The 23,034-nt window shown below is 35.9% G+C and overlaps 2 protein-coding genes across 6 annotated transcripts in view; both read right to left on the bottom strand.

Annotated features, from left to right (window-relative positions):
* Positions 1-449: 449 nt before the first annotated feature.
* Positions 450-4,878, bottom strand: rhcga (Rh family, C glycoprotein a). The gene is made up of 11 exons (XM_027161460.2): positions 4,626-4,878; positions 3,990-4,182; positions 3,629-3,779; positions 3,363-3,510; positions 3,105-3,271; positions 2,859-2,996; positions 2,635-2,771; positions 2,378-2,502; positions 2,081-2,154; positions 1,869-1,948; positions 450-997 (listed from the first exon to the last, which is right to left on the bottom strand). Exons 1-11 carry the CDS (start codon positions 4,840-4,842, stop codon positions 964-966), a joined length of 1,464 nt encoding a protein of 487 aa, XP_027017261.1. The 5' UTR covers positions 4,843-4,878; the 3' UTR covers positions 450-963.
* A 10,755-nt stretch (positions 4,879-15,633) lies between these two features.
* The window catches only part of fes (FES proto-oncogene, tyrosine kinase), a 30,688-nt gene continuing 23,287 nt past the window's right edge, over positions 15,634-23,034 (bottom strand). For 4 of the 5 annotated variants that reach the window (XM_027162551.2, XM_027162561.2, XM_027162567.2 and 1 more), the window contains 8 exons: positions 22,783-22,905; positions 22,056-22,109; positions 20,786-20,904; positions 20,596-20,690; positions 20,389-20,512; positions 18,497-18,654; positions 18,006-18,128; positions 15,634-16,211 (listed from right to left, as the gene is read on the bottom strand). In XM_027162551.2, the coding sequence (XP_027018352.1) occupies positions 16,078-16,211; positions 18,006-18,128; positions 18,497-18,654; positions 20,389-20,512; positions 20,596-20,690; positions 20,786-20,904; positions 22,056-22,109; positions 22,783-22,905 (930 nt within the window). In that variant the 3' untranslated portion in view covers positions 15,634-16,077. Of the gene's footprint in view, positions 16,212-18,005; positions 18,190-18,496; positions 18,655-20,388; positions 20,513-20,595; positions 20,691-20,785; positions 20,905-22,055; positions 22,110-22,782; positions 22,906-23,034 lie in introns of all 5 variants that reach the window. The other variant, XR_007139932.1, reaches the window with a different exon arrangement.

Here is a 23,034-nt window from a genome sequence, read left to right as displayed (position 1 = left end):
ATAAACTATGTATGATTTGTAGAGTAGTATGAGAGAATATGCACTGATCCTAGAAGATTTGTTTAATTACTGCATAACCTTTCATCTTATCTGAGGCATGTTAGCAAATGCATTTGGACTTTATTGTATGACTGACTTTAATAAAGGACTGCCAAAGACTCATTATTTACAATAATATACTATAATGTGTCTTACTAAATACCATTAATGCCTATTTCTGTTAGAAAAGCAACAGTAGTTTCTGTATAATCTTTATTTTTTTTCTTTTCAGTGTTGGTACCACCCCGACACCAATACTCAGTGTTGGATTGGCGCCATCTATAATTATGAGAATCATAAATCAAAGCAAATCACTGACTTTTGTACATAAGCTAATTTATGTAGGTAGAAACTCTGTCATTAGCTTGAATGTTTCACTTTTAAAGAAATAAAAAGAGTGCAATTTTTAGTGAAATTATAGTGAGAATTTATTGTACTTTATATGTACATACAGTAGTATATAGCCATTCAAAGGATGTATATGCATATATATTAGCAATTTGTATTGCACATGATGGGCATCAAAATGCAAATACACTTTTACTTCATGTTTACTTTAATGACAGCAAATTATGCATAAGGTATTAAATAAAATCAGTCAAATTCACAAAACTGAACATAAAATTCAAAAAAAGATTCACAATTTGAATAAATATCACACACAAAAAGGGCAGTAACAGAGCCTCAACCATTACATTCTGAAGAGCAGAATAACTCCAGGACAACTCCAACTTTACATATGTTTAATAACAGTGTGCTTCCTATTCCATAAAAACTAAAAATCTTTTGAAAAGGTTTTATTTACAATTATATATAAAGATAATGTTATTATCTTTGATTTCCTGGATGCCACAGGCCCATCGGACAGGTTTCATACAGCACCGATTGTATCTGCATCACCTCTGTGCCATTTTCCAAATCTGATTAACTCTGCTCTACGGAGAAGTTGGACTCAGACCTTAAAAATGATAAAGGACATGACATATAAGTAAATTCACATGGACACATAAAGTATTCTATTAATTTGGGATCACTATTTTGGAAATGTGCAATATAAAAGATTTTATTCCAAAAAGCCACAAATCCATAAATCATTAAAATTAAATTCAATTAAATTTTTTTTTATCAAGTCATTGGGTCTTCATGAACTAAACGCACATTTCTATATTATTGTTTTGACTGACTATTGAATGGGATAAAAAAAAAACAGGAATCTGATGCCAAATTACAGCAAAGGTTAATTAGGTGTGAATTAATGAGGTGAAAAGAAAATGGCCTGATTGGACCAGAAATCCTTGTAATCTCACAGCAGACCAGATTAGCAACTTGTCTTACTTTGTAACATGCTAGTTGGAAGAATTCTCATAAACAAAATTGGACATGCACAAGAATGACACAGAAAACAAGATGCTGTAACAAACAGAACTGACTGAATTACCTCCTGAGTGCTGCATATGCTTATATCTCCATATATCAATTCTTTCTTTTGTACCACCTTGCCATACGCCTACTATTTGCACAGACCAGCCCTTGCATTTTCTTTCAATATGCAGTTTAAAAATTTGATAGCATAATCTCTATAATAAAATGCAGTAACTCTTTTGGTTTGAAGTTGATCAATGGAGGTTTACATTAGTTAGTCTTCATATGTGTCAATTTACGCACATGGAAAGAATACAAAAGTTTTTACAGCATTGTTACAATATGTAAATGTTCTCACCAACAATTTTTTGACTAATTTTCCTGCAGCTTCATAAATCATTGTTACTTACCATTTTGAAAAACAATTATTATGAACTACTGTGATATATGAACTAATTATTACTTACAGACATGTGTCAGGCTGTTTGTTAGCAAAGTGGTTGTTGTATTCCAGGATGGGAGGGATACTTTCTTCATCTTCAGGCAACTTAACAAAAACAAATTACCAGAAGAAATTATTTTCTGACAGATTTGTAAGCTTCTATCCTTTTATATTCCTAAATATTTAAAGCAAGTAAGACAGATATATTTGCTATTGATTTTTTCCCCAATCACTTACCTCCCAGTAAACTTCATCATCATAGCAGTTATCATCAGCTGGATCGCCCCATAAAGGCAGTTTAAGGATAAAGCCTGAAAAGGTTGAAGAAAATACCATTTTCAAAAAGTACAGAACAAAATTATGAATTTCTAATAGATTAAGACACTAAAAGCAGATTTGTTATTCTTATAAAATGTCAATAGCTGGTCAATGTTAATTAAACTTTGTTTATAGTGTCTAAAGGAGTGTCTGACATTTTTTCTGACACAAGTTACACAAGTTTTAATTGATTATTCTCACTGACAAATTACTTACCCACTATTGCTCCACCTACTAGTCCAAAGGCTATAGCCACACAAATACCTGCAGCCTGATAGCCTCCTTGTGTTTGTGGAGACCTTTTTGCGTAGTTACCAGTAAAACCAAAGGTGTTGATAAGTCTGTAATTAAATATATTAATAGTATTATTTTTTATGCAAACTTTCTATTTATGGGAAAAGGCAATGTAATTTAATTTGTCAAATCACTTAATAAAATCTTAAACCTACTTAAGTGTCTTCAAACAAACTTACCCTTCATGTGAATAGACAGATTCGGTGGCAGTAGCAGCTGTAATGGCACCTACAATTCCCCCAAGGACACCTGGCATAGCATGTAAATTATGGACTCCACATGTGTCCTGAATCTTTAGGCGTTTTTCGAGGAATGGCTGTGTGGAAACCCAGACATTTCAGTGGTATACAGTAATAAAATTGTTTACAGTTAGCAGAAGAGTCAGATGTATTGCAATACTTACAGTTATCACTAGGTAACCAAAGGTAGAGATTATCCCACAGATGAAGCCAACAATAAGTGAACCATAGGGTGTAATCATAAATTCAGCTGCTGTTCCCATAGCAACACCTCCCGCAAGAGTGGCATTCTGGATATGAACCTAATCAATTAATCAGAGATTATGCATGTTACATACAGCTTATGATTTCGACTGTCCTCCACACATATACAGGGCATAAAATACACTTGACCAGATATGCTAGATTACCATGTCTAATTTGCCCTTTTTTGCAGAAAGGCTGGATATGGCAAAACTTGAAAGGACACAGGATGCCAATGCCAGGTAAGTGTTAATGGCAGCTCGGTGTTGTGCATCTCCATGATCTGAAATGGCAGAGTTGAAGCTGGGCCAGTACATCCAGAGGAACAGAGTTCCTGGAGTAAAAGAAGATTGTAGTCTTTGGTATGACATCTTAGGTACGAGATCTTATTAAAATTCAATGTTTGGAAATGAATATTTTCTCACCAATCATAGCAAAGACATCTGAGTGGTAAACAGATCCATTGAGACGTTTGCTCTGGTGTAAATTTGGCCGATAGAGCACCCACGATATTGCCAGACCATAGTACCCTCCAAATGCGTGGATGACCATGGAACCACCAGCATCTCTGACCTATAGCATATTACAACCAAATAACCACAATCAGTAGAATTTCAAGCATAAGTAGGTAGGTTTCACCACATCTACATAAAAATGTCTAGATTTATAATTGTCTGCCAGTGGCCCATACATGCAAAAGATGGAGGATGATGTACTCTTCTACTGCAAATAAGGTGATTCCAAACAGAGTTAACACCATCAGCTGTACAGGACTGACTTTTCCCAGACAAGCTCCATATGCAATTAGGCAGCCAGCCACACAGAAGTCAGCATTGATGATACTGAAGATAGAAAGAAAACATATATTTAATAACATTATTATTATTATTATTATTATTATTATTATTATTATTATTATTATTATTATTATTATTATTATTATTATTATTATTATTATTAATGAAAGATTTTATGCCACATATTGAACACAGAGGTTAAAGTTGCATTTAAATGGTGCATTGTTGCCATGAACTAGTCAAGCCAGTTCTTACTTTTCTACTCCAATCTTAATCTTGCCGTCTGTAGGGTCCAGTGCGTGGAACCAGCCTTGCATCAACAGAGCCCACTGCAGCCCAAAAGAAGCTATAAGGAAGTTGAAGCCTACTCCACCAAAGCTGTAGCGCTTCAGAAAAGTCATGAGGAAGCCAAAACCCATAAAGATCATGACGTGGACATCTTGGAAACCTGTCCGACAAACAATAGAGGAGAAAAGGTGAAGTTAATTTAATCAAAGTTCAGAGATAGTAGTCTTTTGTATTGAGCTTAGTTGGTTCACAGCCAAAAGTCTCACTAAAAGAATGGTGATGTATTTATTATTGTATAGTCCTTTACAGTTCACTTTCAGGGTCAGGAAAAAATTACCTGGAGTTCTTTAAATTATCAATGAAACAACATTAGTTATTTGAGAAATCAGTTAATCTAAATGAATTATGACTTATTTTTAATTAATATTTAGGTGTAATATTCCCACAGAGCTGAGAATTAAACAGAATAACCTCAGAAGTTACTTTGTGTACAATATTATATGTAAAAAGAAGTAGGCTGTTAACATTATTACAATGTAATAGATACAATCTAAATGTAATGCAGAATTTCCTAGTGAACTTTAAGCACAAATCCATACTCACTTGGATATCTGTAGTAGAAATCATTTTCAATGTCACTTGTAATATTATGCTCCTTCTTATATTCAGCCCAGTGAGCATCAGTCTCTTCATCATAACGTACAAAGACCCCAAACAGGATGATCATGGCAGTTTGCCAAACAAAGCAAACAACCGGGAGACTGACTCGAATATCAGTGTTTTTAGCAGAGTTCCAGAAACCGTGACAACAGTTTCCCATTGCTGCTGAAATTGTTGTCCAACAAAAGGATAAGAATACCTTTCAAGCAGGTAGTGTAAAGTTTGTGTAAAGAGACGTTTTGAGCAGTGACATTTATAGCTGCATCTTTAGAGGTGTGTCTCAGCTGAACACCTGTTTGGTTGTTTCATCTCATCTTGTGCACATGACTCAAAGTCAGCTGACATCATTCTGATAAATATCTGAAATGTTCTTTTGGATCACAAGTGATGATAGTACAGGTGAAAAAAAATTAATTGTAAGAAGAATTATATGGTATATGGAAAATATTGTAAATGTTATACAATTATGCAGTATATGTTCAGCAACATGTCTGCACATTAATTCATTTAAAGTAAAAAAAAAATAGCTGATATAACACTATTACTGAAATCTTTATAAAACTTGAATTCACTGAAGGATTTGAGTCGCTCCGATACAGCTACTCTGCTGCTATAGTTCCTTATTTTGCTTATAATTCAGAAAGCCTCAGTCAATGTATTCCTTATTCAGATGGAAAAACATGAGCACCAACACATTAAAAATCAAGCCTACTTTATCTTTGGCATATGCTAGTGAGTATAACTCTCAGATCAGCTGACTATCCTACTTTACAAATTATCTTAATTTGCAAACACACAGATGGATTTAAAACCTGCAATTGGAAGAAATTGGAAGTGAACTTCTTATCACACATTATTGTATTTAGACACACTATATTTATATTTTTCCTTTATTTAAGATTTTATGAATGTTTCAGTAGAATTAAAATGTTTTATTGCAAACATGATTTATTTCAAAATGCATGGAATATTTTGTATTATTTTATTTTTGCTTATTATTTATGTCCTAACAAATACTGTGTCAAATAACCTTAACATTTACAGACAGGCATCAAGAAATTTTATACTTTCTTACAAAGACCTAAACCTTTCCTGTGGAGAAATTTCCATAAGTATTATTTTTCATGTCTGTTTTATCATTTTTGCAACAACACAAAATTAAAGGTTTGCAACAACACAAAATAATACAGACGACAGTAGTTTTAAAATTCCTACTTTAATTTCAGTCTTTTCATCTGGAACATTCAGCCTGTTGAACTTGTTCAACCACTGAATCACATCCCTTCAATTAGTTCTTTATTTGTTTAATTTGGCATTGTGCTTAAGGTGCATGTGCTTGTGACTATGAGTCACATGATAATCCACCCTGAAAACTTTGACAGACATGTTCTGTTATCTGTATTTCTGAGAAGACGTATTGGTGTGGTCTGAAGTCACAGATGGATTAGTAGATTTTTAGATAAATGAGATGTCAGTGTGACAGTCTAAGATGGTTCTCCACCTAAGAGCAAAGCCGAACAGTGAGTGACGTCTGATGTAGCACAAAATCGTTATCAGAACTGCATTCCAATGGTTGCTTCAGTCACATGTGATCATGTGGTTACATGCCAGCAGAGAAAACCCTGTGCTTCCCTATACCATCAATGCCAAAGTAAAAGAATTTATTACTGAGCCAAAGGATCCCTATTGAAATCTTTTCATTATTTTACTTTTGAAACTTTATTTAGTTTATATGATATTGTTTTCTCCATCTAAAGTCATGCGCGTATTCTTGCATGGTACATTCCTTCCACATTCCACAATAGTACAACCAATCACAGTGATTGAAAGCCAACACACCCCCAGAAAATCTCATCAACGCTGATCTGCATGTTCTATCCTCATTCTCGTGTATCATCAGAAAAAAGTGAATTCCCGCTGATCCCCCTTCCATTGGTGATCTTCAGGTTATGAGTCTTAATCATAGATACCTTTATTTACACATCACTGTTGAATCCTCAATTATTATTATGATTATTATGATAATTTTTTTAAGAAGTGAATCTTATTAATCACTCTACTAATTTTATAACTTTTATAATTCTTTTAATAACCTTTTTATAAAATGTAGCAGATATGGGTCAGGCGCTTCAGTTAATACACAGAATGGTGCAATATGCAAAAAACATCCTGTGTGATTAGGGTCTGCTGGATGAAACGTTGGTAAAAAGAGCGATCAGACTGATATTATTTAACATTATGGATATAGTAATTCTAATAATCACACTTCACACATCATGTTAAGTAGAAATGCATCTCAGCATGCACAAAATATCAAACGTTTTACTATATGAGCTACAGCAGTTCCATCCAAACTGAACAGTTGAACAGTTGTACTATTTTTCAAATCTTCAGCTGTTTAGTTTTGGTGAGTCTGTGCCTCAGATTCTTCTTGGTTGACAGAAGTGAAACCCTGTGTGATCTTCTGCTGTTCTAGCATTTTCACCTCACAGTTTGATGTTTTGTGTTTAAAGTTTCATATAAGTTATTATATCCTTTCTGACAGCTCAACCCAGTGTGGCCATTTTACTTTATTTTTGTACACAGTGTACACTCTGAGAGACTGAGCTCTCTCATCAACAGGTTTTTGCACCATTCTGTGAAAATTCTAGAGGCTATTGTGTGAAAATCCCAAGAGATCATCAGTTTCTGAAATACTTAAACCAGCCTATCTGGCACCAACAAAGCACCAGTTAAAGTCACTGTGAACTTTGCCTGAAGCGTTTGACCTGTATCTGCATTATTATCTGTGTTGTGCTATTGGCACATGATTGGCCGACTGGCTAACTGCGTGCACATTATGTACAGAAAAATCATTGTCCTTCATTACGATAGGGAATACCAAGCATAGATTAGTACATAAAGCAGATAATGAGAAAACAGCAATAATTGGACCTGTCACTTCAAAGCACAGAAATCAAAGCAAATATGACACCTCGAAGAGTTTGCCAGAAGGTAAGACAGAAAAACACATCTATATAAACTCTAGGTATAGGATGCCAAAAGGGACGAAAAGGTCTTTTGGATGAAATCATTTGTCAAATGTCCTTAATCATATGCAATTATCACATGTTTCTAGCCAGGGAGAGCATGCAGGTATTCTTGTTTTTGACCTAATGAAACTATTTTCATAATTCTCTTAACACTTCACATTCAACAAATCAAAAACACACAACTTTATGTCACTGTATTGGATCTCTGCTGCAGGAAGTGAGGAACCTTCGCACAAAACTCACAGTAACATTTTTACATTAAGGTGGCAGTTTATTAAACAAACATTGTAGCTAGATTTTAGATAGTGTCAAATTATATCAGATACATATGCTATATCTGTTTCATAATTTGGTGCATTTTACAGCAAATATTGTGTTTTTACAGAGACACCCATACAACCTGAGTGTAAAATCCATTCTGAATATATATATTTTTAGCTATATGTTTATAGAAAAAAAATTCAATTTTGAAAAAGAGCCCGGTGCAAACTGCAACACAGATTACTGAATTAGTTTAAAAAATCTTTCAAATCAGATGTTCTTTCCACTTACAGACATTATTGAGAAACTTGATAGCTTTTGAGCTATTGAGGTCCGGGTTACACTGATTTAAATGATTGGTTAAAATATATATATATTCTAGAACTCAATAATAAATATAATCATTTTAATGATAATAATTCAATATTTAAATCTCGATTCTATACTATTACAGAAGTGGCACATATTCCACAGTCATATCTGACCCCTCAATGACATGATCTATCTAAGTGAGACTGCACATAGCATCAACTACCCATGTGTTTGGACTCATTAATACGATGACGCTGTTTCCTATGATACTATGATGAGACAGCAGTCACAATGCTTAAAACAGGTTTTCATTATTATTATATGTCTGAATAAGCCTGAATAGACTTTCCAAAAGCTCACTGAATAAGTGACATTTATGTGACATAATAATCCAGTCACTAGTCTTTGTGTAAATGATCAATGTTATAAAGCCATCTTGCAACTCAGTGTAAGTAAGTAGCTGAGCCTGGAATGTATTTTCTGGGCAAACTTGTCACAAACAATCAAGTGAGGCTGAGTTGACAGAAAGGAATGAAAGCTTATCTGCTGATTTTGACAGGTAGCAGACGGCCACAGCATGAGCTTGTGATGGTGATACGGGAGAGAATCACATGATGCTGATAGACACCATTTAAATGTGCCTGTATCACAAAACCTTTGTTCTGCATGTTAATAGAGATAAAAATCTGTTATCATTTACGATCATGTACAAAATGTTGCTTTTTTATTTTGCAATTTACGAAAGCTGCATCCACTTCATCAGGCTAGTGACAATTGAGCAGTTAGCACCATTCTAACAGCTTCTATTATGAGAATGCAGCTTACATAAACAAAACTCGTGACTGAGGTCATGCAATATGCCAAACTGACAATGAAGTGTTTTCCTGTAAGCAAAGAAACACTTATCTATCTGAAGTAGCTTTGGACGTTAGGTGACAAATGGGTTTGTAAGTTCTTCATGGGTAAGGACAATATAAAGGACAGTCATTTAAGACACTTTTTTTGGCTCATGAGGCAGGTGTGGGAGTTTGGGGTTTTCTTCCACACCTAAAGACTCTGAATGTGCAACAAGCTTGACTTGTAGAATACATTTAAATGGAGAATTGGGGAATACATTTAAATGTCAATTGTTCCAAAATTATTTGCAAAGCAACAGTCAGAAAGTTTTTTTTTTGTTCAAAAAGCAAAAAAGTTATTCAGATACAAATTGTCAAACATAAAAAATGTAGTATGTACACCGCATTCAGTTGCACTCTGTGACACCATTAAATTCTACAAAACTACAACTCGTATAAAATAAGAGACAAAAGAGACGGATACATTTTACAGACCAGTAGAGTAGCATGGTAAAAGTAAAAAGTCATACATTGTGTCTCTAATAGGTGAAGCATGATTATTTATTATGGTGAATAAGTGTCAATTAAAAGAGTTACACAATGAAAGAGTGGTGAGTGACATGAAGGTGTGTTGTTTGTTTCTTGGAATTCTTACTCCTGGTATGTCTGCATGACCCGGACTTACAGGTATGGCAGAGTTCTGTGCAAGTAACTAAATGAAAGATGAAAGTGTCCTGAAAATTACAGGGATACATTCATTCATTGCATGTATTCTTCTTAAGTAACTGCTTTATCCTTAAATTACCCATGGTGGTCATGGAGGATCTAGGATTGATCTAGAATCAGGCAGGAACACACTAAGGATGAGACATCTGTCCATTACAGGAAACAATTTATGAACACATTCACACAATCCTTCACACTTAAGAGCAATCAACAGACACTAATACCGTACAATTTTTGGAAAGTTGGTGGAAACTGGAGAACCTAGCAACAAGTCAAGTAGATTTTATTGTCATTTTAACAATATAGCTGACAATATAGCTCCTTGGCCATGGTTAACAATATTTCTCCAGGGCCATGGGGCTCCATTACACAACACAGAGCTACATAAACAATGCAGTGATACATAAAACAACACAGAGCTTAGAACTAAAAAGTAGTTGTCCTAGCCACATAAAATGCTTAGTGTGCAACCTAGTGGAAACACTATAAGACAGATACATAAAATAGCTGGTATGGTTTGACCATTGTGCAAATAAAAGGATTTGTAAACAATAAGAGGAGTTTTGTAAACAAATGTACACTTACAATAGCAGCAGTTGGTGGATGTGCAAAAACAGCATATAAACAGTGTTTATGTGAGTTGTGCTGTAAACAGAGATGTATATTGAAGAGTGTGTGTGTGTGTGTGTGTGTGTGTACAGTTCAGTTCTGGGTATTGAGGGGTCTAATAGCTTGAGGAAAGAAGCTGTTACACAGTCTGGTTGTGAGAGCCTGAATGCTTTGGTACCTCTTCCAGATGCCATGAGGGTGAAGAGTGAGTTTGAAGGTGCAGCATGTGGTGTAAATATCCATAAAAATGTTCCCAATCTGGACAGACTGAGGTCTCCCAGTCAGGAGGTCCAGGAGTAAGGAGCAGAGGAAGGTGTTGAGGACCAGATGCACAGCTTCTCAGTCAGGTGCTGAGGGATGATTGTGTGGAATGCTGAACTGAAGTCTATAAACAACATTCATACATTTGTGTCTTTATGGTCCAGGTGGGTGAGGGCCAGATGGAGGGTCCTGGCAATGGCATCGTCCCTGGAGTGGTTTGGATGATACACAAACTGCAAGGGGTCCAGTGAAAATGGTAACTGGCTCATGATGTGCTTCAGAACAAGCCTCTTGAAGCACTTAATCACAATGTGTGTAGGTGCGATGGGGCAATAGTCAATGTGGCATGACATTTTAGAATTCTTTGGCACTTAGATGATGGTCATTGACTTGAAGCATGTAGGAACAATGGTTCTGTTCAGAGAAATGTTGAAAATGTCAGTGAAGACATCCACCAGCCGTTCTGTACACTCCCAGAACACTATGCCAGATATGTTTTAAGGACCAGCATTCTTTTGTGGGTTAACTCTTTTTAGAGTACTGCTCACATCAGCCAAAGTTATACAGAGCACCTGGTCATTGGGAGGAGAGATGGTCTTCCTTGCCACCACATTGTATTGCATCTCAAACTGAACTGAAAAGGATGCATCACTGTCACAAGCAAGTGAAGTAAACCTGTACTTATCGATTGCCTGGATGCCCTGCCACATGTGCCGGGTGTCCTGGAAGTGGCTGTGAATTCTTTGGCATTTTTCTCTCTGATGGGAAACCTTGCATTTATGGTTGCTGGTTGGAGTGTGTGGTGATGGACTTGGAGATAGTCACATCATCGATGTACCTGCTGATGAAGCTGGTCACGGATGCAGTGTATTCCACTAAGTTGATAGAACCACCAACTGTTGGTTGCAGCCTCCATACTGCAGGCTCCTACTGGCCAGGTGTTCACCTGTTTCAGAATCGGGTTAGAGCATCTGAGAAGCGACCAGTATGCTGGAATTACAGAATACAGACCGCTCATCAGCTTCAGACAAAACTAAGACAGGAGGGCATAAAAATAAATTCCACACAGAAAGTAGCCAAAGATGAGGATTGAACTGACAAATCTGGAGCTGTGACACAGCAACTGTGCCACCAAATAATTCATTTTAAAGTATATTATTTAGTAGCTAAGGTTATTGGGGTAATTACTCAGTAACTACAATTAAACTAATAGGAGAGGTGAACAGCTAGAAGAGAGGTATAGTATAAATCTTGACCCGTCACTATGTCCTTGGACAATAAAGGCCAGTTTATACTTGACACACAATATTTATATGCACATGCAAAAGTAGCAGCAACATTTTTCACATACTTATATTTGTAGTTTATGTACTGGAGTATTAAAATCGGCATCCACTTCAGAGCCAAAGTAGGTTTAAGTGGTAAATGAGAGGTATGCGATTGTACACTATTTACACTATTAAACAATTTACACTGATACCACACTACATCTAGCTTTAATTTTCAAGGGTGGAGGCTACATGAACATATAAGTATAAGACTATGCATATGTATGTTTACTTGTGTTTTCTGATCTTTGCAAGGATATTTAATAAACATGTAATTGCAAATTGAGCAATCCACTTGTAGAGATTTCAACAAATGTTTGATATTAAAATCAAGAAAAAATACATTATTCAAGCCATTAATTCTTTTTTTCCTTTAATTTTATCCCTGAATGTTGGTCACCAGCCAGTCCCCTAGTCAGTTCTCACCTGTCATGGAACAACTCCCAACAAGGGTGGGTAAAGCTTAACATACGTCCTCTGAGACATATAAAGCCAGCTAGCCAAACATACAAAGCCAGATAGCTCACAGATACCTGCGGTTTGCTAGAGGCACTGTGATACTGTGACAGGAAAGAGAGTGTATGCCATCCCTCCCACCCAAAGGGCATGATCAAATTTGCTCTCTTGGTTTATGCAACCTGAACCTTCTAGCAATTTATATTCCTTTTTGTTTGTGAAAAGCATTAATTTAATTTGCAAGATAACATAATTTCTACCAACAACAATTTTCTAGCAACAAATGTTGTTGTAGGTCACTACCAAGGGCAAGATGTACTGAATGTGCATGAGCTTTGCCACATGCCACACATTCACAGACCTACTCAGCAAGAATGGCAAGGTAAGTAAATACACAGTGACAGAACATGGATGATATTGTAGTTTAAAGACATACAGTACACTGTTTGTGCATTGCCGCATGTCATTGCTAAATTTTACTTTTATCATGCAGCTTTAGATTGTCATATCATACGTCAGATTATCAAAATATTCCATGTTTCCCAAAGATTTGAAGTGTTCCTGGTTGGAGGCGGGGGTGTTATATGTGGGATTAAAATTTTTTTATATTAACAGTCTGTGTCTTATTACTTCTATTATTTCATATGTAACTGGCATCTTCTTTCTACCTTCAACTGCAGCTTCATTAATTGACACCTAGAACTAACAATATTAAAAGTATTATTAAAAGGTAATATTGTCTCTCACTATTTCCATTATCTGCAATTCAGCTGTACGTACACTGTTACAGAATACTTATTGCAGTTGCTATTAATTCTTTATTTTTGTAGTTATTAATGTCTCTGTTTCATACTCATTAATGTTTATTAAAACTCTAAGATGTCCTGTATAATTCCTGGAGTGAATATTTTCTCAAATGAACATGTCCTAACTTTTTAAAAGAAAAAAATTAATTGCCTTTTTAATATTGAAAAGTGAAAGAATCTAAACCTAACAACTATGAAGTACTCCAGTTGAACTTCTAAATTTAAGCTTGTGTTTATGTTAAAAATCATGGTGCATCTGTCACCAAAAAGAAATTGTTGATTTAGAGAGAATGCACATGAGTGTTCGTGTGGCTTCTCACAAATCTCTCGCGCATGAAAGCTATACATCAATGTCAAACATCATGTGAGCAAGATCTCTCTGACGTGAGCAAGTCAGGTGAGAAAAATCACATCTGCAGAATGGAAAAAACAACTCAAGTCAAGTGACCTTGGTGGAACAAAACTGACATGCCAGACTACATCTTTGGATGGGAAAGGGGGGATGATTTGCCATTAGGAAATTGCATCTTTCTTTTATCAAGACAAGAAACAAGGCATGGAAGTGGCACTATGTAAGCAACAGCGCAGACCAGAAGGTTATTAAAAATTAATCCAGTCAAGGGTTTGGTACTGCTCAAACAGAATTGTGCAATTTGTTCATACATTACATAGGACAGACTAGCCAGACTAGACTAGATTATGTGGTGCACCTGTCATACATGTGTATATAAATGGTCTATCCATAGATACAACGGAGAACCATGAAGCCCAAAAGGTTCCAGCATGACAGTGCCCCTGCACACAAAGCAAGCTCTATGAAGACCTGGTTTGCCAAGGTTGGACAGGAACTACTCAAGTCTCCTGAACAGAGTCCTAACCTCAACCCCTATATACACCTTTGGTATGAACTGGAATGCTACCTGCTCCCTAGCCCTCCTCACCTGACAACAGTAATGAAAGTAATACTTTTTTACCCGAATGAACACAAATCCACAAAGCCATGCTTTAGCATCTATAATGGAATTCCTACTCCAAAATTCCAGATTGGATGTGGTCAGAGCTCCAATGGGAGGACCAAATATCAATGAGGATGTTCAACAAGTACATGAGATGATGTGATGATCAATTGCCCGCAACCCCTAATAGGATCACTCGTACACCTGTGATTTGTGCAGTTATCCAATCACGTGGCAACAGCACAAGGTATATAATAAATATACCAAAATATGGAAAAAGTGTGACCCCAAGTGTGATTTTAACTGTGTCATGGTTGTTGGTGTCAAATAGGCTGCTTTAAGGATTTAAGAAAATGTTGATCTCCTGGGAATTTTACACACAATAGGAGAAAACATTGAATAAGCAGCAGCTGTCTGTGAGTGGAAATGCCTAGATTATAAGACGTCAGAGGAAAATTGCCAGATTGTTTCGAGATGTATGTTGTATAGTCTCATGTAGCAAGGCCTACAGATTGACAGCAGAAGGTCTGAACAATCAGCTTTTATTGGCCAAAGACCACCCAAGAGGGTGTCTCACAAACACGTAAAGCATCCAATCACAGTTTATTTTGTTCAGCATCATATTTAGGGGAGTGAAAACGTAAAGTCGTTGTCACCCAGAACGGCATGCAACCATAGATCTTTTATTTAAGAAAGTCACACAAATTAATAAGACCATACTATTGAATTTCACATCAATTTTGCTGATCCTCATAAGTGCTCACTCAGTTATACACACAATATCTTCATTAAGTAATGAATTCATTGAATACATTGTAAATCTAAGTTGTTGTTTTTTTTTACTTTCATCAATCAAATAACAAACAGAAAAAGGTTTCTGGAATAAATGCAGATGTGGCACTTTAAAAAAACAAAAAACAAAAACTTGACTGTTTATTTTTATAACAAAATACATAAAGAACCTTTTTACTATTTTAACACATTAATGAGGTATTTTCATCAAAAGGTATCTCTCATGTGCCATCTTTAAATATCAAAATATCAGACCAAGTCATTTGTGATGTGTTTCTTACTGATGGATCATGATTCACACATTTGTCAATAATTCTGACACAAATTTCATGATGTCAGGAGAATCATGCAGTGTTTAGATAATGTGGATAATTTAGGCAGACGGATGAAGCTCCTCTAAGTGGAAAAACAGCTTCACGATATGTTCAGCAATGTGTAAAACCAAGCTTCAGAAAGCAGACTGTTGGGATTGAGCTACCTTATAGAACACTGAAAGCTGATTTCCATTTACTTTATTCCAGTACTGACATACAGTATCTGCAAAATACCTGTTCACAGCAATGAGGAATTATGTTGGCAATGCATTTAAACTGTTTTGAAGGAGATAAAATGAGCAAAATTCAGATCTTGTGAAAGAGGGATGTGTTCATTTGTCAGCCCTGATCATGCTTACATCACCTGATAAATTACTGCTGCTACAGAATGAAAGAGATGGCAAAGACAGCTTATATTACAAAGGCTATTAAATAAGATTCATGTGAAGTCTGATTTTATCTTTATGTCACAACATTGACTTTATTGAGAGAAAAATCAATGTCATGTGAATACAACGAGATCATAAGTTATGACAAGGTTTTATATTTTAAATACATAAAAAATAAAAATAAAATGTTCTTGAAGCAAAATATACATTACAAAGACAGTCATATAAAAAAGTTCTGTTTATTTAGACATTATATATAACTTTGCATGTGTGTCAAAAAGTACAGCTTAAGTGATGTGTGTCCCCGCATGTGTGTGTTAACTGCAGAGAGCGTGTAGCTCTGTCCTGATTTTACTGAAGGAAGGACGCATTCTTGGGTCATGCAGCCAGCAGCGTCGCATCAGACCATAGATCTCATCTGGACAGCCACTGGGAGCTGACATACGATACCCTGTGATTAACAGACCAAATTTACTAAAACATTTCTGGTTTATTTGTAGTCATAAAAACATATAAAATGATCACTTCTGAATTTTTGTCTTAAATATTTTAGCAAATGTCTCCTTAAATGTGGTTTTCCAATCGACTACATGTCGAGTTTCAGTGAGCCGATTCCCAATGCCTCAGAAACTTATTTCGGATGGTAAGAATGAACCCCAATGTAGCACATACACCTAAAGGGTGTTATATGTGTTGTGCATGGGCGTGCCTATTAAAGTTGCCGGTGTATGTAAATGTTAATATCCCCAGTATCAGTATCGTCAGCAAGTGTATGTTGCTTCAATTTATCATACCGTCCCAGGAAACGTGTTACACTAACAAGGAAATGAATGGTAATGACAGGGAAATGTTTATGAACCAGTTTTTAAAGTTCAACAGTTCAATGTACTCGAGGCAAATAAGTTCATCTTAACCTTGGCTTAACTAACACATAAAGCACCACCTACTGGCAGTTGCTTTGTATACAGTATTTAATTTCTATAGCTGCATATCTCTCTACATATTTTCATTCAAAGCATTTGGCAGACACCCTATTTCATAGTGAAATACAAAAGTGCTTACATTTTTTGATGCAATTTTTGCATTGCCGAGATAAGTGTGTTAACAAGCCTAATAATTACTACATATTTATTGTAAGAGTTTATGATTGTTCTGTTCCAATGCTACAGAAACCTATCCATGACCTCTGCAAGCACTCTGAATACACAATCTGAATGAAAACTTTGCCCTGTTAGGGTGCTTTTATACGTATAATAAAGATTAAATAAAGATTGTTTTAATTTTGGTGGTGAAGAGGTTGTACTGTAACTTTGGAGGCAGAAAATCGAAAGAAGAGCAGAGGTTTGAGTAACATGACTCAGTTAAATGAATCCAAACCTGAAAGTGCCTTTAGAGTTCTTATTTGCATATTGCTTTTAGCTAATTTTGTTACGAAACATCTTTTATTAAACATTTATTATGGTTATTAAAAATATATCATATAGCATATACATCATAAACAGTATCTCTACATCTGGGGAAAAGGAAACTGTGAACATAGCTCTGTTCAGGAAAAGACTAAATTGATTTCACTGGTTGCTGTGTGTGAAGTTGCTGACTGTTTCATTGATATTTGAAATAACATCTGAATTTTGAATCAATGTTCTAAATGAAATTTTCTTTTACCAGGGGACAAAAGAGAGCAATAAGCTATAAAAACTTTTTATATTGAAGGGAGTCTACACTTATGCGATTGCAGTATTTACAGATTAGTCTGAATAGTCATTGTCTACTTTGTTTTTCAGTACCCTCTTTAATATGATCAGCTAATTTGTGTAGACTAGGATATATAATTCAGTTACTGTTTGTTCCACCACACACATGAAAATATCCTGATGTAAACTTATGCAATATAAAAATATAAACCGCTTTATAAGTAGTAATGTTGGTGCTGGTCAATCTGTTGAATGAATGCTGATAGATGAACACATTTGATTGGAGTTCATGATGTGTTTTCAGTCTTGACATTAACAGTATATAACACGTAATGTGGCTGGTCACCTAAAATGGGGTTAACACCCCTGATGTAGAGACAGTTAGGTACTTGGCTCAGAAAGACAGATGACTTTAAACCTGCAGGACATTTCTAAAATGTATCTCAGAACATGTTTTGTTTTCAATTTTCATAAGGACAGTTCCTATTCAGATAGATTCCTGATTTAGACGATGCCTGAATGTTTGAGGTGACATTGTGCTTTAGACTCACCTTTTTCTACTTCGTCCCTGGTCTGCTGATTGCTCATGCTGGTGTATGGAGTTACACCTCTAGAGAATGTCTCCCAAAGCAGCACTCCAAAACTCCACACGTCACTCTCATGGGTGTAGCGTCCTATAACACGGCCAGAGGGCAGCAACGAGTCACTCACAACTGTCTCACCAAATCTGTAAATCTCCATATGTGAACAAGCACGGTGAGCGATATTACAGATCAGCTCTGTGTGGAAAACAGACACTCAACAGATTTCTCTGTTGAGGCATTAACACACGCCAAAGATCCAACCATCTGCTGGAGATTATTCAGTCTGTCTATAATCTCTTGCACAATGTGACATACATGGCACAATGCCATGCTACAAAAAAGAATTTAGGACAATATACACAGTCAGAGAGATTAGAATGATGACTAGTGTTGCTTCTTTCCTGTTTTACAGAAAAGTGTTTAACGTGTGGAAAAGACCCATCTGTGTTTGTCTGTACCATAGTTGAGAGCCTCTGGTGCAGTCCATTTTACTGGGATCTGTTTCATGCCTCCAGTTGCTGAATACACGCCTTCCTGTTCAACGCGTGACATGCCAAAATCACTGATCTTCACCACACTCTTCTCTCCTACCAGACAGTTCCTTGCTGCCAGGTCCCTGCAGGAGGGAGAGAGAGAGAAAGAGTGTGATTGATAGACCATAAAAAGAAAGTGAAAGGCAGAGCAAGAAAAAAACAAGCAGTTACAAGCAAAGATGGGCACATAAAAAAAGGGCATTAAAAGAAAACAGAAAAATGAAGAATTAGAAGCAGTTATAGAGATATAGCAGTGCAAAAAGTAAAATCCCATCCTCTCCAGCAAAAGCATTTTAAACCTGTGGCTATTTTTTTTGTTTGCACTTGCTTTTAATGTATTTTCTAACTCTTTTAATTGTTTTTTATTTATTACAAATAAATGAGTCATTTAAACCATCCTGATCAGGATAAAGCAGTTTATGAGATAATTGAATGGACCAGACAAGCATAAGATAACCTCTAATAATAACAAATATTGCTTTTTTGTGTCCTGTGGGCTTTATATCTGATTATTCATTTTGGTAAGTTTTTTTTTGGCTTCTGCAGGATCCCAGTGCTGACACACAGCTTTAAGTCAAGTCTTCTGACATACAGCTATATAGGTAACATTATTCTCCTTCACTCTCATTCCCTACAGGACTTTATAACAGATTTTGAAAATAAAAAGCTGATTATACCTTGGTTGTCTAGGTGATCATATCCTCTTAGGATAGACTATCAGCGGTTTTAAATCATGTAAATGAGTTTCTGTTGCTCACTGCTTTCATACATCAATGACCCAGACACAGCAGCAGGGGTGAGAATTGGTTGTAAGCCAAAACAAACCTACTGAGAGATGTATCTGTAGTAATACCCTAATAAAATCAGTTCTAACTCCATTTCAATGTTTACCATTTTACAAAATAAAATTTGTCATGGATATAATATATTTCTGCGTATACCAGATGATGTAAGTGCAAATGAATATAAACATCCTATAATCTGAGTAAGTCTAAATTAGAAACCACTAAGATAAAGATTAATATAAACTCATGTTGGGACATACATGACATAAAATAAGACACATCAGTCCTGACCAAGCATTTTTTTTAAGCTTTTAAATCTACTAGTATTTATTTAAAATGACAATAATAGTCTAAATATAGATGGGAACAGGGTTTAATGTGCCAAGTATATAAAGACTCTACACTTTAGTTAAGGAGAAAGTCCAGAAGTGATTGGGACTAGTAGCCACCGGAACTTTGTCACTTGTTCACACAAAGATATACTACATGTAAAGCCATTCCTGAGCATCTCTTAGTTCTTCCCAGCAGTAACCATCATAACCACCCAAAACTTCAAATAAACATGATACATCTATGTTAACATAATTTAGTAGGTTATATTAATAAATATATGTGCATTGTATAGTGTCACTATGTAAAATCTTTGCTTCCTGTTTTGGGGTCTTATGATAAGGAAGACATGAAGAAACTAGTGGAAAAACCAACATCACTCAGCATGATCCAGAGCAATCTCAGTTCAGTGCCACTGCGTTGTTATTATTACCACTATTATTATCTGTGAGTTATTATTACTTGTGTTCATGGCACAACCTCAAATGTCTTGGTGTATTCTTGACTAAGACTGTCCTCTTAGTATCTATGTCTGACTATCATTGTGCCACATTTCATAAAAAGGTACAAAGAGTCTAGCTAATGTTTATAGCTAATGTATAGCTAACGTTTCCTTATTTAACATTTATATTAAATCCCATATTAAATGTTTCCCTCTTTTTCTCTTTCACAACAGTCTTCTTCATAAATAACCACTCTCACCGATGGATACACTTCTTGCTCTCCAGGTACTGCATGCCAGATGCTACATTCTCCGCCATCCTAATCAGCATCTTTGACTTCAGGCTGTGTCCCTCTGAACGGAGGAAGGACAGGAAATCTCCCCCTGACAATACAAAATTAAACACACTATGAAGTCGGTGGCACTTTAACTCCACGAACACAGCGATATTTAAGACACTTCATTACCTTGCACCAGCTCCATGATTATATAGATGGGCTGTTTCTGCGTGCAGACACCGATGAGCTTCACTATGTTCGGATGGTCATACTGTTTTAGAATCCTTTAGAAACACAGTGGTAGATTCAGTCACAGCTTGAGTGTGTGTGAGTGACTGTGTGAGTATAAGAGAGACAATAACTGACTAAGTGTTTATACCGAGCTTCCATGAGAAATTTATTTTTGAGTTCCATGGCAAGGTTTTCACGACAGGCTTTCACCGCCACTGCTGTATTTTCTGAGCGCAGACGGCCACTGAACACCTCACCGAAGTTCCCCTTTAAGCATGCACACACACACAGAATCAGAATTGATGTAACTAGCCAAATTAAACTCATAGACTTGCTTCGACTTACACCACATTCGTAATCAGTAAAAATAAAGAAATACTTAGAACATGCTTGATCTTAACTCAAAACACCTAAGTGACCTTATCATTTTCAGTGCAAGAACCATATTCATGTGCAAGCCTGCATGTTGTATTCTTATAAATTTACAATGCACTAAACAAAAAGGCAGAAAGTTAGGAAAAGTTAAATGACAGACAGACAGACAGACAGACAGACAGACAGATACTACATCAGTTTTTTTTATAATTGTAAGGCTACCCTTCCACTCCATTATTTTAGCTTTCCCCCCAAATACCTGACTGTTACTATAAAATCTTTGCTACTCTATATGGCCAAAGAGTTTTGGACCCCTCGCCATGCTTTGTGAACCCATTACAGATTTAATCCCCTGGTCTGTGGGTATAGTCAGTGTTCCAGATCTTCCCAAAAGTGGAGTTGATATCACGGTTGTACACAGGAGCATTGTCATGTTTGAACATATTTGAGCCCCTTAGTTTTGGTGAAAGGAAATTGTAATGTTCCAAGCTTGAATGCCCAAATATGGGTGTGATGTTCAGGTGTCCACATACTTACAGCCATAAAGTATACATGCAAAATAAACCCCATAATATCTTTAAAAAGCACTACAGTTTGAAGCTTTCTGTCCTTATAACTATTTATGGCCATGATTTGAATATGTGCACTTCTAAGTAGATGATTATATCCTTACATAAAGTTCTTACTTATAGTGTTGAGGCTTTTGCATTAATATGCAATTGCCTGTGTTAAATATGTGCTTGCATGCTGACCCCCTTTCATGGCAATGATTATTAAAACAATAAATAAATTAACATCCATCTGCCTCTGTCCATGTCTCACTGTTACAGTGACACCACAGTAAGAAGGTTTATGTCATTAGCATTAATCTAATGACTATAACTGCTGGTGGTAAAATTGCCTTGGCTCAGTGCTGGGATACTTAACATGCTAACAGATGGCTCTTAAAAGACATTGTATGGATAGCTCACTTACTCAAGACATCCACTAGCATCATTAAATGACATTGCTGATAAAGAGCTGTTATTGATCTGTGTACTTACCCGCCCAATGCTTTGGCCAAGGATAACGTCATCATGCTCTAAGTACCACTTGTCCTTGAAGACATGAGAGACCAACCAAATTAGAGGGTATGATAGAGTAAGACACAAATTGTACTGGTGTTTTCATTCTCAGCCAGTAAGACAGTGCAGTACAATATGACAGATTGTATTTTAGTGTAGTGCACATGTTGTGGGTTGTGTGTGCATGAAGAGAAAAATATGGTCATTGATTTTTTTTTATATTGCTTGTAGGCATGAACTGGCTAATATATGTTTGGCAGCCTGACAACATTCCTGCACTAAAATCTTTTAGTTTTTTAAGTTTCCCTACTCTTTTGCATGCATCTCAAATACAAGTGCGTTTAAAGCATTTTAAAATATGGTTGCCCCCAGACCGAGATAATGGAGCATGACGTATTGATGGAAAAATATTTTTGGCCAAAAGCTGAACAAAAAGCAGATTCCGACACATTTTTGTGAATACACTAAGTAAGGAAGAAAGGAATGAATAGACAGACAAACAGACAGACAGACAGACAAAGCTAGATAGATAGATAGATAGATAGATAGATAGATAGATAGATAGATAGATAGATAGATAGATAGATAGATAGATAGATAGATAGATAGATAGATAGATAGATAGATAGATAGATAGATAGATAGATAGATAGATAGATAGATAGATAGATAGATAGATAGATAGATAGATAGATAACTGTGCTACCTTTGGGATGGGTCTTTTCAACACAATATCTGTTCTCCTGGTGACATTTCTGTTGGAGTTCAGAAGGTAGTCCATGAGCAGTGGTATAGAGTGAAAGCCCTCACCATCCAGACGATACATACCCTATATGTACACACAAACACATATAGACAATGGATATAGATGGTTTTCAAAAAAAAAGAAAAGAAAAAAGGGACACAATAAAATTCAGACACCATTTACTCTATAGCAGTTCATGTAGTTCATCAACAA

This window comes from Tachysurus fulvidraco, chromosome 2 (assembly GCF_022655615.1).
Source record: "Tachysurus fulvidraco isolate hzauxx_2018 chromosome 2, HZAU_PFXX_2.0, whole genome shotgun sequence".
NCBI classification, from domain to species: Eukaryota; Metazoa; Chordata; class Actinopteri; order Siluriformes; family Bagridae; genus Tachysurus; species Tachysurus fulvidraco.
This window is presented reverse-complemented; position numbering and strand designations above follow the sequence as displayed.

Excerpts from the sequence above, each read along its gene's own strand:
- rhcga (XM_027161460.2), bottom strand. The coding sequence starts at position 4,842 with ATGGGAAACTGTTGTCACGGTTTCTGGAACTCTGCTAAAAACACTGAT. Across the intron at positions 3,272-3,362 it reads AGATGTCTTTGCTATGATTG|GAACTCTGTTCCTCTGGATG; the intron begins GTGAGAAAATAT and ends CTTTTACTCCAG. Across the intron at positions 2,503-2,634 it reads TCTGTCTATTCACATGAAGG|ACTTATCAACACCTTTGGTT; the intron begins GTAAGTTTGTTT and ends ATTTAATTACAG.